Genomic DNA, 16,464 nt, shown 5'->3' with positions numbered 1-16,464 from the left:
ATGGTTATAGACAGGTCCCGTCTGCGCCAAGTTTTTTCCGGTTCAGGTTGTGGCTGATTTGCTGGTAATTCAGCCTGATAAACGCTGTATTGCAGGTATGGATTACCGCTCGCCTCATCTAAAAACTCTAAAAGAATAAAAAGAAAATGGTTAAAACAATGTATTAGTATTTTCAAACGGACGTATTAAAAATTAAAGTAAAAAGTACCAAAAACAGACGGCGTTAAGACAATATCTTCCAGCTCTACACCTAAATAATTAAACATATATTGTAATACAACCGAAAGTGTAAGAGTATACCCCGAGTGACATTACTACGGTATCACATGTCCAGTGGCGTCATCGAGGGAATAGATTGTTCAACATATCTCCTAAACAGACCCTGCAGGAAGAACTCTGAGACAGAGGGTTAGAATATATTAATTAGAAAAGAGAACTTACCGACAAAACTCATGCCATGTTGTTGAGTCTGGTTGGATTCTGAGCTGTGACCCTCGGCGTGAATCTGTCCATTAGTGAGGGCCGGTGCAGAACAGGCTTCTGACATGGTCCACCTGATGAATGTCTTGCACCGAATGGCCATTTTTATACATTTCTGGTACTTAGAGGCTGCGTTTACTGAGAGAGTCGTGACTTTCAGACGGTGTGTTGAGTTTTACTGACCGTTGTTATGCAGAGGGAGGTACCGGATACACCGACCTGCGCTGAGTGGTTAGTTCCTTGAGATAAGTTGAAGCGTTTCCTGTTTTGTTCACTACGTAACAATGGACTGGTGTGTGGTGCACTGACCGTTTTTAGATTTTACCGACCTGTGGCGGTCAATGGTTTATTGAGATAACAGGGACATTTCCTGTCTGGTTCCCTACCTAACCAGGAAATGCGGTGTCATGCACTGACCTGCGCTGACCAGTCAGTCTGTTGATTAAGATAACAAAGAGGCTTGGTGTTTTTGTACACTAACTAACAATTTGCCTCCAGTCCCCCATTGCACCGGTGGGCCCAAGCAGCTCCTCAGTTCGCCTATGGCTGGGACCGGCCCTGGCTGGCTGTCTGCACGACAAGAAACTCCAAACAACTGTAGCTTATTCGCTCAATTTGGGGAGGGTTTGGGGTTGTTGCCGGTCTGAGGTGATTTGTGAAAAATCTATAAATCCTACACCAATGAGGGTTACATTTCCTGAATTCAGACAAAAAGACCTACATTTTGATGTATAACTTGTGTGCGTAGAATGGAAATTGAGCGAGTAGGCTGAAGTTGTTTGGTGTTTTTTGGATCATTTTGTCACCATGGTAAATTGAAATGGCGTGATGAGAAAAATCTATAAGTCCTACACCAACGAGGGTTACATTTCCTGAATCCAGACGAAAAGACCTACGTTTTGATGTATAATTTGTGCACATAGAGTGAAAACAATGCGCGAAAACCCCGGATCAAAACTGGTCAACCTGTTCTCATCTCAGGGCGTCATATAAGGCCGTTTTGTCACGTCCTTCGGCGTTTTCTGCCCACGCATATAGCACCCTTTTGCGTACACATGACACGCAAATGGCTTTCAACCAACTTCAATGTAAAACCATCCGCGATGTTATTACACGCTCTCGGCTAAACCACCTCCAATGCGTTTTACATATTAGGCCTTTCTATATATATATATACATTTCTTGGTGATTCGTATATCATCATTTTAAATTGTCTTGATTTGATGAATATAAGGCTTTCTCCAGTTTTTGAAAGCGGAATCCCATAATTCCAGAAGATCACAGGTCACATGTCACTTCGCTGACGCAGTCCATACCAGAATTCCGACTTAAGTCTTTTTCAACTCTCTAAATCTTCTTTTTACTTTGCTGATTCAGGTAAGTGAAATGTGAATATAGACATATATGCTCATGTTATGGTCATGTTGAAGCTGGTTACAGCAGGAAGTTTTATTTAACTCCCTATATAGTCTTTGCAAATAGTGTAATAAAAACGGAACATTTTAATAATAAAAAAAGAAATCCAGAGCAAATTGCTATAATGTTAGCATCTGCCTCCTGTTCCTAAATGCTCTATACAGAATGCACCTCTAATTGTATTAACTTATGGGTTTATTTAAATAAAAGGGTTTATTATTCTCGGGCATGTTCAACACGCACATGTCACCCATGGCGTTTGTTTGAAACGCTTTAATCAGCTCAGAAGTAAACCTTATCGACTGCAATATTGGACGCTCGTGGCTAACTTCGCTTGGTATCAGCGTCCGACTGTCAGGTAGCATTGATTGCTCTCTGTATACAATGAATAGATAAAATATGCCTTGCTATCCCTGCTGAAAAAAAACAAACAATAGAAACCATTACAGAAATGCTAATGGTTTCCACTACAAAACCATTACAAACCAGCCGTTAACCATTAAAACCATTACAAAGTGGTGTCCATTACGTAGTGTGTTTTGGGCCGCATTCCATTAGGACTTATTGGTACTGTAAAAAATATTTTAGCAAATTAGTTATTTTAACTTATTTTTTGTGTAGAGATAACTAGATTGTCCAGACAACAAGAAATTTTAAGTTTTTCTTGTCCTCAACTTATCGAAATAAGTTAGTTAAACTAAAAAAAACCCATGCAAAAAGATAACTCAAAATAATGAGTTAAGTTTTTTACAGTGTAGGTTTCCATTACAAATTTGTATTGGTCATGATTTGTATTTTTAATGGTTTCCAATACAGTTTGTATTGGTTCTGCACATATTTAATGGTTTCCATTACAGCTTCTATTGGTTCTAAAACGCCAAAGGATGAGAATGCGTTGCAGCCAACACATATGTATTGGTCATGATTTGTGCATATTTAATGGTTTCCATTGCAAATTAGTTCCAGTAGATACTTGCAACCTATAAGATTTCAAAAGTGTTCTATTGGTCCTTAATGGTATCCAATAGAAAAAACATGCCACCAATAGAAGAAAGCAAATCACCAATAGAGACCCACTAGGACCAGTACAGTTTCCATTAAAACCAATACAGACAGATAGACAAAACATAACACCAATAGAAGAAAGCAAATTGCCAACAGAGACCCACTAGGACCATTACAGTTTCCATCAAAACCAATACAGTTCCCTTTATAACCATTAAAACCATTAGTTATTCTGGAATGGTTTCTATTGTTTTTTTCAGCAGGGTATTGTGTCATATTTGTCGTTCAGCCAACAAGACTGTGTGAAACAGGCGACAGAATGGTGCTTCGGACAAGCGTTCTGTTCAAAACTTTGCATATTCCGCAGTATGTTACGTTAGCCTACAAGCAATAGGCATTATAGGCCAGATATTAGAAAAATTGACCTAAAGTCGTATTTAAATCTTCAGTGTTGGGATGTCTACATATTTCTCTAAGGCATAGGCTACAGGTGCTTTGACTGTGTATTACTTCCATAATCCCCATCTTCACATCTTGTAGCCTACCCTGCAGCAAAGATAATGAACACTGATCTTATTCACATAATAATCCAAGATTAATTATAAAGATTAGATTGTATGTTTCTATTTATTTCACTGACATGGACTGTCAAAATTCTCTTCTTTTCAGTGTGTTTGAAAAATGGAGCAATTGGATGATTTGGAGTTGGAGGATGATCTTCACGACACAGATAAACTTCTGCAGAATTTACATGTGGGTTATTGTTAAAAATCATGCTTTCTATTTTTACAATAAAGTGCAGCTAAACCACATTGTTTCTAGTGAAATTGGACACTGCATGTTACTACAGTTTCAAACACTTAAAGGAGTAGTTCACTTAAAAAAAAAAAACTTTTGCTGATAATTTACTCACCCCCATGTCATCCAAGAAGTCCACGTCTTTCTTTCTTCAGTCGAAAAGAAATTAAGGTTTTTGATGAAAACATTCCAGGATTTCTCCATATAATGGACTTTACTGGTAACCAAACGGTTCAAGGTCCAAATGACAGTTTCAGTGCAGCTTCAAAGGGCTTTAAACAAACCAGACGATGAATAAGGGTCTTATCTAGGACCCTTTGAGTCATGACTCGAAAAAACATTTGTTCATTTTGATGAACGAGTTTAAACAGGAGAGTCACGAACGCGCATCACAGAACAGAGCAAGGCGCATTTGTGCTTATAAAACTTAAACTTTTTAATTTATTTTTTAAATGACCGATTGTTTCGCTAAATAAGACCCTTATTCATCGTCTGGCGTCGTGCATTACAATGGATGGGTGTGATATGCTGCTCGGGTTTTGTGCATGTTAGGATCCTGGCAGCCGTGCAATGACATCATTGCAATATAGGCCAGACAGGAGCTGTTGAAACAGTGAATGTGAGTTTCAATTTCAGAGTGCTCTTCAGAGTTTTTTTAGGTGGTAGTAGAAGGCAGATTTGGGTGATGTTTTTGTTATGTGACTGGACTGAGAGGGTGGGGTCAGCGATGGTCACCCAGGTATTCCAACTTCAGTGGACTTACTGCCTGGTTTTAGGTGTAAGTATGTTAATAAAAAAACAGGATGTTGTTTGGATCACAGTTGTTAAGTTGTAATTATATTATTGGAATCATGAAATCCATGATGATTACACAAACAGGCCTGTAATTTTTCACAATAACAGGTTTATCACTAAGTAGCAGTCTTCTCTCCACTGTAATGTTGGTGTTTCAATTTGTAATTTCAGCATAATTGAGTAGCTTTAACAATGCAAATAGAAACTGAATCAGTTTTCATTCAGAACGTTGACCAATTACACTTTGTAAAAAGTTTTTTTACATCCAAAGAAGTATTGCCTTATTCTGGTGAGGTAAATTAAGTCAATTTTTTGAGGAAATGCTGTATTACTTCATTTGGATTCATTCTCTGTACAGGCCGCTACAACCTATCAATGCCAGTGGTGAGTTGCAGCAGCTGTTGTGTCACATGGTCCATCTCCATCAAGGACATCCAGCGTGATGGATACTGGCCAGGCAGTGGTACCACAAACTTCTGCACGCTATATGCCACTGATATCTTTCAGTCATTTTATGACTTGAAAATGGCAGCACCAGGGGTCTCTCTGAAGGCATACTTAAGAATGCTTGATGCAAGGACTGTGTGCTTTGGAAGAGTGAGTGTTCATTTTACAAAATGCAATTTAGTTACATGCCTTCAATTTATCAACATTTATGTTGAGTTACAACACAACCTGCACAAATTAAATATCCCTGTATTTTGTTTGTCTTAAGACTGGCAAGATATCACCAGACACATTTTATAAAAGCTTCTTGGAATGGGTAGCCGTAAAATATGAAGTACAAAAGCTGTGTACGCCGCAGTTCTTCAATTGCCCCGCCTGCAGTCCAGAGATGCTTGCAGTATCAGTGGATGGTAATCGCAAGCTTTATAGATTCAAATCAAATTCAAGGTACGCTACATTGTGAATGACATGTCAGTTAACTAGTAGATTGTATGAACAGCACATGTAAAATGGAGAAATTGTATAATGAAAACAAATCGTCTGTTTTTCAGCACTCAAGAGCCAGGACATTTTGATGATGTTTTTATTCAAAATGATGAGGAGGTAGCCAAGTTTGTTGAATACATCCACACACAAACAAAACATGTAAGTTCAAATATTTGTTTTTTGTCTCATTGCCGACATTATTGCTGGCACTACATTGTTCATTAATATTTGCTGTTAAAGGAGTAGTTCACTTTTAAAAAAAAAACCTTTGCTTATAATTTACTCATCCCATGTCATCCAAGATGTCCACGTCTTTCTTTCTTCAGTGGAAAAGAAATTAAGGTTTTTGATGAAAACATTCCAGGATTTTTCTCCATGTAATGCACTTTACTGGTAACCAAACGGTTCAAGGTCCTCAGGGGCGGATTAAGAAATTTTGGCCCCCTGGGCCTGACATGGTCTTGGCCCCTCAACCCCCCGCGCGTGCGGGCGCACACACATGCACGCACTATGCAAGAAATACTGTATACTGTGAACAGACATGCACACTGTCCTGTACAGAAGAGTGCACATACTGCACACACACTATTAGGTATACCACACAGACACTGACAAGCACAGGTTTCACACAGACACAGGGGGAGGGGATAAATGGCCTAAAAATAAACATTTTGGAAAATGATTATGCCCACTTCAGTGATGGTGCATTGGGTCATTTGAGAGATATTATGTATTGGAAGTTGGTAGCTATCATGAAATAAACCCCCCACCCCACCCAAAAAACTAAATCGGACATGATTTTTGCCCCCTTTTCCTCCCTTCTATCATTAAAAATAAAATAATATCTTAGGAAAACACTTTGGCATAACGGCAGCTGTGCAGCAAATTGAGGCTCAAAGTCTGTATCTATTTGTGGTTAAGCTTGAGGAGAAGGAGAAAGGTAAAATGATAACATGCATCGGAGAGCACCACAAAGAAAGGTGTAGGCCAGTTCATGGTACAAGGGCTGCATGCAGGTCAAGATAGCCCATTTCCAAGAATGCTATAGTGGCTGGACAGGCACTGGACATGTCCTGAACTCAGTGTCAGACGTGGCTGCCGAATACTTGGATGAAGTGAAGCAGCTGACAGATCTCATGCTGCCCCATCTGAAGACTGTCCTGGCCAGGCAGAGGATGGATGAGGAGACCTTCCCAATGGACCCTGTCAGTGAACAGGCTAGTAACATTGATGGCACCCCTGTGCACAACATTGGGATGGAGAGACAATGTGGCAAGGTGGACTACAAACTGAAGAAGTTGGGCACACTGAACGCAGTCAATAGGTCAATAATTTTACAGAAGTGCCAGGAGCTTCAGAGGTTTCAAGGCAGCAGCACAAGCAAAAAGGGAGGTTGAACTCAACTGGAGTAAATTCATGAAGGCAAAATTCGAGAGTAGGGCAGATGAGAAACAAGAGATGGCTCAAAGAAAGGAGAGTAAGAGACTAGACATGCTGGACACACTGAAATCTTTTGATGGCCCCTTCACGATAGTGGGGAAGTTGAAAAGTTCCTTGTGGATGAAAGTCTGCACAAGAATGCAAAGCTGCAGAGAATGAAGCTTGAGGTTCAGTTTGCCAGAGAAAGCACCAAGCTTCTGCCTAAAGTCAATCCTATCTTCACAATCCAGGTGACACTTCCCAGAAATGTCGAAAGTGCAATTCTCCAAGTTATAATGGATACTTAGAATTTTATGGTGGTGGTAAGTATTCATGAAAACAGGTAGCCTAACATTAGTGAATGGGTGAATTCTGGAAATAACCTAAAAATCTTACACAGTGCACCTTTAAGCAAGGGGTTTCTTTCGTGCTTTCAATTTTGCAAAATCATCCACCACATCATTGAAGTCCAACTCTCCTGTCAGCTCACTCTCAATTGCCATTAGAGATAACGCATTTAATCTTTTCTGAGTCATTCTTGTGCGCAGCTAATTTTTTACTCTTGACAAAAGAGAGAATGAGCGTTCTCCCTCACAGTTACTGACCGGTAGAGTGAGAAAAATCTGTAGCGCAATGTATGTATTAGGAAACGTAGGCTGTAGTCCAAAATGTATTATTGTTTTGAGCAGTCCTGAAGGGGTCCTCTCCTCATCAGTGTTGTTGAGCTGTATAAAAGATTTGAACTGTATAAGCTCCTGTCCAAGACTTTCATTGAGGTCAGATGGGTATGATTCAGTGAGAATCTTGGCCTTGTGAAGGACTGAAGCATTGGACTCTGTATCCAAAGAGAAAAGGACACTGAACAAATTGTTCAGATGTTTGTAGGCCTCCAGACGGTGATTAAGGCTTGAACTCAGTTGATCAATAGAGGCAATAAATGTCTCTATTTGAAACAGTTGCCTTCCCTCAAGCACAACATCTGGGGATGCTGATTCATCAGCAAACTTTTTACGTTTCCTCGTCCGTTCAGCCCTGTAAGATGGGGTGCCACCCAACATGTTTAAGGCTTTCTGCTCAAAATGATCAAATAGATCTCTTTGGGAGAGAACAAAGGTGCGCAGAGATTCCACCAATCTAACTGCTGTACCAAGGTCCATGTCTGCTTTTTGAAGTTGCAGACTTGTGGCCTGAAATCTGGACAGAACAGTGTCCCAAAAGCCTGCCATGAAGGCCATCTCAAGTGAATCCAGCTTCCGCACTAGACTGTCAGCTTCAGTTCGTGTGTCTCGTTTCTCTGTGTCATCAGTGGAAATAACCTGTAGTGCTGCTTTTATTTTACTGTAGTTCTGCCACAGTGCTTTGGTAGATTCTGCACGGCAACTCCAACGCGTGTTGGATAAAGCTTTAAGTGTGAGATCTATGTTGGAATTGCCAAATACCCTGTCCCATCGGTGTGTGGATGCAGTTGTGAAGTTGTAAATAGACTGAATCAAGTCAAAATACTTAGAGACTTCATTTCCACATCTGTCAATGCTGTTGACTCCCACCAAATTCAAAGAGTGAGCTGCACATGGAATATAGTGTATTAATGGGTTGCTTTTCTTTAAGTGAGCCTGCAACCCATTATACCTCCCTGACATGTTGCTGGCATTATCATAAGCCTGCCCCCTGCAATTTGACAGCTCTAACCCTAGATTTTCCAACACAGACATGACACAGTTAGCCAAACTTTCACCTGTATGGCTAGTAATGGGCTCAAAACCCACAAAGCGTTCAACAACACTGCCCTCTTTGCTAACAAAACGGAATATGAATGTCAATTGGTCCACATGAGATAAATCTGGGGTTGAATCCACAATGATAGAGTAGTATTTGCTTGCTTGCAGTTCATCTGCTATAGCCTGTTTGGTTTTTGCACCCATCAATTCAATGAATTCCTCACAAATGGTGGAGGACAGATATGAGGTATTACCTCGACCCATCTGCCCAAACTTTCTGATGTGATCCTTTAGAAAGGGATCAAATTCAGCCAGGACCTCCAGAATACCAAGGTAGTTCCCATTGAGAGGAGACCCTAACGATTCATTTTTACCCCTAAATGCAAGGCCCCTTTCTGCAAGGAATTTAATGACTGCAACAACTCTTTGTAACACCTGCCTCCAATAGCTGCTCTCTGCCTGAAACTGTTTGAACAGGTCTGCATCAACTGTGGCACCTTTGGCGCGGTTCAAGACTGCTTGCATGCAGGTTATGTGCTCAGCACTTCGCTCATGTTCACCAAATCTTTCTGAGTGTTTCCAATCACAATAGCCTGTCACAAAAGAATGCGTTTTTGGGGAAAACAGTTTGCATGCAAAGCAGTAAACATTACCAGTAGAGGGAGAGTACATCAGCCACTCTCTTTGTACTCGTTGTCCATTGGGCAAGTGTGAAGTAAAATGTTCATTGTTTAGGCATCGGGTTTTGCCTCCTAGCCCACTGTTCCTCACAGAAGCTGGATAATGGCTGTGACGGTTGTGAAATGATTTTGCACCTCTTTGAATAAGAACTTCCTTCATTGACTCAGTGAGGGTCTCAGCCCATTTAGCGGGATCACTATGTAGAGTTGTCACTGTAGATGGTGTTGAAGAAAGATTCAGCTCATTTTCTATGCTGTCCAGAGGTGCAGTGACCTCACATTCATCCGAGCAACTGGCTACTGCTGAATTGGTTGAATCATAAGCATCAGAAGCATTTGGTTCAGTGTCTACACTTGTAGTGGTCTCAGGATCTTGGGAGCTACATGCTAGCTCAGGTGCATTGCTAACCTTAGCTGAATTTGCAGTAGCATTTATAGAATTGCTTTCAGCAGATGTCTTTGTACTGAAGAAGCTGGAGATATTTGGAACACTCTCAAGTAAAACTGATTCCTTTTTTTTCTTTTCTTGCTGAATTTTTTTTCTAGCTCCTCCACTTAAACGTTTATCCATATTTCCCTTCTTTCTTTGCACATTGGCTCTTTGCCTATCACAACAGATAAACCAACTATGTGTGTGTGTGTGTGTGTGTGTGAGTTTGTTTGTGTGTTTATGATCGGTGCTGCTTCCTTCAAGTGTGTGAGGTGATTTAGAAAACTAGCAACCCAGCATCAACACTCCAAAGCAGAGAATAACAGCTTACTAGCATAGACAATTGAGAGCAGAGAATCAACTGATTCGTCTGATAGACAGCAGGAGAGCAGAGTGGTCAGTGATGATCGAATCAAGAAAATGTCTAAATGGCAAGGGAACAGACTGATTTGTACTGAGGAGAAAGAGAGAGAGAGCCAATTACAGTGAAATATATTCCAAAAGAGCCAAGTGACTAGCTGAAGACAGGGACAAATGCCTTGGAGTGACCAACAAGAGTGCAAAGTACCAAATGGCAAAATGTGGGAAGACCAACAGGCAGATCTGCTTTTACCACTTATCTTCACAACCAAAAAGTCGCTAAATGATGTTTTTAGTCGCTAGCCAGGTATGGCCAAAAGACACGAAATCTAGCGGCAAAGTCGGTCAATCACACTGACAGTGAAACAAATATTTTGAAAAGATAATAATTGTACAACTTTGTGCACTTTTGTCTTCTATCTAAATATTTTCACAAAGGACACCAAAATGTTGCTATCTGCAGGCAGCTTGCTAGCTATGATGGCAGCAACGATGTCTGCCAGACAGGAGAGAGTGGTCAGTGACGATCGAATCGAGAAAATGACAAAATGGGTCAAAGACCAAAAAGTTATTAACTGACAGCAGTGACAAATGTCAGACTGTAAACTTTTTCGAAAGAAAAGGACAAAATGGGAAGATGCTGATAGTAACAGCAAAATGGAAAATATAAGAATTTCCAAGTAATGCTCAACTCAAGTGTGTGTGTGTGTGTGTGTGTGTGCGCGCATTAAACTTCTTGTTGAATGATTTCAAATTATCTCTGAGTCTGAACTGAGGGAAAGGAAACCAAATTTTGAGCAGTCTCTCACGAGTTCAAAATACCAAATGAGGAGATTCTAAAAGAACAGACCGGTTTATGAAAGACTCGATGGGGGAGGGGCACAGCTAAGAATACTTGAGTGAGATTCTGTGATCCAAATTCGAGATAGAGCTTTTTGATAATGATAATTTGTCAGAGTAAGGTTGTGTAATCAAAATTTGAGAATGAGCTTTGTCAATCAATCAAGAATATTTGCATTAAGTTCTGTGATCAAAATTCAGAAACAACCTTTAATAATTGATAAAGAATATGTGAGTGAGGTTGTGTGATCCATCCAATTTGAGAATTAGCTTTGATAATAATGATTGAGAGCCTCTGGCCCTCTGTGGATCATGGCCGCGGGGCCAATTTTGCCTGGCCCCTTGGGGCCTCTGTGGGTCGTGGCCGCGGGGCCAAGTTGGCCTGGCCCCTTGGGGCCTCTGACCCTCTATGGATCGGGGCCAAGTTGGCCTGACCCCTTGGGGCCTCTGGCCCTCTATGGATCATGGCCGCGGGGCCAAGTTGGCCTGACCCCTTAGGACCTCAGGCCCTCTGTGGGTCGCGGCCGCGGGGCCAAGTTGACCTGGCCCCTTGGGGCCTCTTACCCTCTATGGATCGTGGCCGCGGGGCCAAGTTGACCTGGCCCCCTGGGGCCTCTGACCCTCTATGGATCGTGGCCGCGGGGCCAAGTTGACCTGGCCCCCTGGGGCCTCTGACCCTCTATGGATCGTGGCCGCGGGGCCAAGTTGGCCTGGCCCCTTGGGGCCTCTGACCGTCTATGGATCATGGCCGCGGGGCCATGTTGGCCTGACCCCTTGGGGCCTCAGGCCCTCTGTGGGTCGTGGCCGCGGGGCCAAGTTGACCTGGCCCAAGTTGACCTGGCCCCTTGGGGCCTCTTACCCTCTATGGATCATGGCCGCGGGGCCAAGTTGTCCTGGCCCCTTGGGGCCTAAGATTATTATTTTTGCAAAAGTAGTTTTGCTTGGGTCGCGGCCGCGGGGCCAAGTTGGCCTGGCCCCTTGGGGCCTCTGGCCCCCTGGGCCTGGGCCCGGTAGGCCCGGTCATTAATCCACCTATGAAGGTCCTAGAGACACTTTCAGTACAAACTGCAAACTGTTCAAAGGGCTTTAAACGATTCCAGACGATGAATAAGGGTCTACTCAAGCGCAACGATCGCTCATTTAATAAATAAATAACACAGTTTAAGTTTTATAAGCTCAAATGCTCGCCTTGCTCTCTTCTGTGACGCACGTTTGTGACTCTCCTGTTCGATCTCGTTCATCAAAATGAACTAATCTTTTTCAGAGTCAATTGGTTCATCAACGAACGAATTGACTCGGAATTAATTTTGATGAACGAGTTTGAACAGGAGAGTCTCGAACGTGCTTCGCAGTACAGAGCAAGGCGAGCATTTGAGCTTATAAAACTTAAACTTTGTTATAATTTTTTTTAAAATGAGCTATTGTTTCGCTTGATAAGGCCGTTATTCATCGTCTGGAATCGTTTAAAGCCCTTTGAACAGTTTGCAGTTTGCACTGAAAGTGTCTCTTGGACCTTGAACCGTTTGGTTAAGTAAAGTCCACTATATGGAGAAAAATGCTGGAATGTATTCATCAAAAACCTTAATTTCTTTTCCACTGAAGAAAGAAAGACATGGACATCTTGGATGGCATGGGGGTGAGTAAATTATCAGCAAAAGTTTTTTGAAAAGTGAACTAATCCTTTAACTAACACTTTAACATCAGTGGCAGGATTGAGAGGAAGGAGGCTTTAACTTCCCCAATTTACACGCATGTCTTTCCTTGCTTTGCTCTATTATATCAAAGGCTGTAAATAATTCAACGGCCAAATTATGATGTATGAGAAGACTTGTTGACAGTCATATGCCTTAAAGGGCTTCATAAATCATGTCATGCTATTATAATCCTTGTATAGGCCTCTGGAAAGGGCTCATGTGGTTCTTCTACATGGACAGCAGCTAAGGAGTCCTCCAGAAAAAACTCTGGAAAATTGGATGAGGAGGGACTGGAAATAGCTGTCTGCCGCCATGGGGTCCTCCTTGGGGCACTGAACATGTTTAGAGGAGAGATTTTTGCTTACCCTCTCTTCCTCCAGAGGAAGTTAGCAGAAAGTGCCCCAGGAACAATCTCATTCCTGTGTTCAGATGTAGCCTGTAAATTTTTTCCTTATTTGGCTAAGGTGGTTCAGCAGTGTCCTGAGCACAGGAATCTGCTGTCCATGCGCCCCTTTCTTTCAGTTATGCATGCAAAGGCACACTCTGGGAAATGCGAGGTACATTTCAGCTTTACTGACTAATTTAGTAGGTGTACAATAGTTCATTTATAAACAACTTCTAATGTATCAACTTATTAGATCAAATGGGGAGGTGCGTTCCAGGAAGGTGCGGGTTCAACTATCGGAGAAGAGGTTGAACAGGTAAACAGTTTCCTGTCTAGGGCAGCCATCACCACAAAGTACATGTCTAAAGCAGGTATGTGGGAGTGGCTAGATATGTGTGTGTCTGTGTACTGTTCATAAGTACAATGGAATAGTTTATTTTCCAGAAAAAAGCTGGAAAGATTATCTGTAATCTACTTCTTTTTTAATTTAGGACGAAAAGACATGCTTACCCTCTTGGCTTTAGGGTGGAATGAAAGGAAGTTGGAAAACCTGAGTCGCACTTTAAGCCAGAGATACTTAAAGGTTAATTTTTCAAAAAATTTTATTGTCATAATGAACTCAAACAACATTCATACAAATGGGATTGATTGATTGTTTTTGTAGTTGTTGTTGTCTTTTCTAATTATTAGACTGTAAGGATACTCAAAGAAGATCTCGACAGCCTGAATGCTGCAAAAAAGGAGCTTGGCATTGATGATGACACAGTGCAGCTGTGGGTGGCTGATGTGCAGAAGTGGGCAGAGGGTAAGTTTGCATATTTAAAAATTTTCATCATAGAACCCTGCACATTGACAACTAATTATGCTAAATTTCAGCATTGTAGCACACACTGTATATCAATGTGCTTATCAACATTCCTGGAGTTGTATTGCTAAGCCAACTGCAGCAATGTTTTTGTTGTATCCACACAGAGCTTTTCTGGTTAAATAAAGGTTAAAAAAAAGTATAATTTAATTGATTATTGCTCACCTTCTAAAGTGGGCAATGTGTGCTTAAAATTACTGTGCAAAATGGCCGATTCTTACCTAGCATTGTAGCTTACTGGGAGCACTGGCCATTAGCTACAGCTTCTCCAGTTCAGTAGCACTGATTTTGGTTGTGTATTTCCTATCAACCTGGCCACGATCAAGATCTATTTAGAAATTGGCCCGTTTTCTCCTTTTAATTACTTGCTAATTGTATTTGAGTGATTGTCATTTCATGCATATACTGAGTAATATAATTCTAATTTAGAAACTGATCAAAGTGATGGTAGCCTTGGTGCACTACAGGCACGGATAGAGGAGCTGGCTGTCCTCGTCAAAGTACGCAGCCTAAACCTTTACAAACAAACAGGTATTTCACAGTTACATACACCTATATTTAGGTTCTTATTAATTCTATTCAATTCTAATGTTTCTGTTCCTAACCATACACACTGTGACCTTTTAGGAAATGTACATTGTACCTATGCAGCTAATGGAGCCTTGTCCAGTTTATCTATAGCAATACGCGTGAAAACTGAATCAACTTTTAAAAAAAATATTCTGTGACATTTTTTTTTCAGATAGCAACAAGAGGCGACATAAGATACGAAGAGTCATTTTAAAAGACAAAAAACGCCTGGCAGCAGCTATTGCCGAGTACAATCATCTGGCTGAACCGTCTGGACAAATTGTGTCCACTGATGGCATTATCCAGACTGACACGTGGCCTTGGCGAAGTGAAAGTAAGTTCTCTTTTTTATATATATATAATATATAAAGAAAAACATTTACGTTCTGCAATATTGGTTTCTCTCAGGGTTTCCATGCTCATGTAAACCTTAGAGCTATGTCGCAGAAATGTCAAAATCCAATCTTGATATTGTTTATCTAGACATTTGAAGTGTCTGCAATAACTGCAATATACACTTTCACCTAAATACAGTTTTGCAGGAGTGAGTATGTTTGGTGTAGATTCTCATTTCCGTGATTACAGCAATTAACTAGGCAGTCTAGAATGCATGTGCACACTAACAAATGTTATTGACTTCATTAATGATTTATCGTTGTGTTTTTGCAGCCTCTCTTGTTGACCTCTCTGAGGATGCCCAAAAAGGACTGCAGTGTCTGGTTCATAAGAGGCTCAGCAAACTGAAAGCAGAAATGCGTTTAGTCAAGGGCCATTACAACACTATCCTGAATGATAACTCACACCTGGAGTTGGAAGAAGAAGACATAGAACTTGATACTATATACTCTGATTTCAGCTCTTCTGATGAGGACTCTGACTGAATGTCATCTGCCATCAAACATGCTTCAATTACTGTTGTCGTTGTGGTTGTTGACGTGTTGATGGTTGTGGTTGCTGTGGTTGAGTATGTTGTATGATGCTTGTGCCCTTGGGGTTTTGTTGTGTACAAAGTTTAACAGGGTTTCTATGGCTTTGGATCAAATTGTCATTAAGCAATAATCAATGTGTGTTAATGTGTTAAATAATTAAGATGTCAAACTTCACACATAGCTAAATCCTCATCTGTCTATAAAAGATTGTGTCCATAATACAGACAGTCAAATGTTGTGTATTTACAAGTTGCAGTCAGACAGCTTTACATGTTTTCCAGTCTTATGTGGGTTTATTTTTTTATTATTATTTTTTAAACTTGACATTGCATTGCCCATTGCCCATTAATCCCCGCCCCCACCCCCACCCCCACACACACATAAAAACACACACACACACACACACACACACACACACACACAGAGAGAGAGAGAGACAGACACCCACACACACCATTTCCTCCCCCCACACACAATTTACCAATTACTGCTACTTTGTAATTGTTGTACCACACTGATGGTGTCGATAAAGACATATACATTGTGGCCTGTAACCTGATTACCAGTATCTACTCTTTTAATTCTATTTTAAGACTTTGTTTGTATTTATATAATTATGTATGATATGTCATTGTGATCCTTCTGATCTTTATTTGTATGACCTGTGACTACTTAATTTTCTTTCCTTTTTTGTAACATTCAAGATATTCTGGAATGACAATAAAGCATCTTTTTTATTTTCTTCTGTTTATTGAGTTTCATAAACTGGGGAGGTGGAGCTATAGGTGGGGGGTGGGGTGTAAGCAATGAAGCTTCTGATCTCACTGATTTCTTTATATGCAGATATTTACTGGAGAATAGACAAGTGTCAACCTTTGTTGGTTCTTTATGTTATTCACATTAACTAACTCAATCCATTTATCCCATATGTAGGCCTTTGCTGATGGTATGAAATAACTGACATGGCCCCATATAAAAGGCTTTTGTCACCTATTAACCAAAGCTTAGTAAATTTTGAAGTGAAATTAATTCATACATTCGGAGATCAATATGTGGTGGGTGTTGGTATTAGTTTTGATAGCGGGTGTTACCTTATTGAGCTTTGTCTTGCCTGTGCAATTGATGTATTTGTAAACATAGGGTTAGT

At 40.8% G+C, this 16,464-nt stretch overlaps 1 protein-coding gene across 1 annotated transcript; it reads left to right on the top strand.

Annotated features, from left to right (window-relative positions):
* The first annotated feature begins 5,082 nt into the window (after window positions 1-5,082).
* On the top strand, window positions 5,083-15,668 carry LOC118563667. Its single transcript, XM_036138802.1, has 10 exons — window positions 5,083-5,091; window positions 5,210-5,388; window positions 5,493-5,586; window positions 13,033-13,125; window positions 13,207-13,324; window positions 13,445-13,536; window positions 13,644-13,758; window positions 14,248-14,349; window positions 14,561-14,722; window positions 15,058-15,668. The coding sequence occupies exons 2-10, from the start codon at window positions 5,330-5,332 to the stop codon at window positions 15,267-15,269; spliced, it is 1,047 nt and encodes a 348-aa protein (XP_035994695.1). The 5' UTR covers window positions 5,083-5,091; window positions 5,210-5,329; the 3' UTR covers window positions 15,270-15,668.
* The last annotated feature ends 796 nt before the right edge of the window (window positions 15,669-16,464 follow it).

The sequence above is a fragment of the Fundulus heteroclitus genome, chromosome 7, assembly GCF_011125445.2.
Source record: "Fundulus heteroclitus isolate FHET01 chromosome 7, MU-UCD_Fhet_4.1, whole genome shotgun sequence".
NCBI lineage: Eukaryota > Metazoa > Chordata > Actinopteri > Cyprinodontiformes > Fundulidae > Fundulus > Fundulus heteroclitus.
This window is presented reverse-complemented; position numbering and strand designations above follow the sequence as displayed.

What these genes read in the sequence shown, in the direction of transcription:
- LOC118563667 (XM_036138802.1), top strand. Translation starts at nt 5,330, where the DNA reads ATGCTTGCAGTATCAGTGGATGGTAATCGCAAGCTTTATAGATTCAAA. An exon ending in TCCACACACAAACAAAACAT is followed by an intron (nt 5,587 to 13,032) that starts GTAAGTTCAAAT and finishes TATTTGGCTAAG; the next exon opens with GTGGTTCAGCAGTGTCCTGA. An exon ending in AAAGTACATGTCTAAAGCAG is followed by an intron (nt 13,325 to 13,444) that starts GTATGTGGGAGT and finishes TTTTTAATTTAG; the next exon opens with GACGAAAAGACATGCTTACC.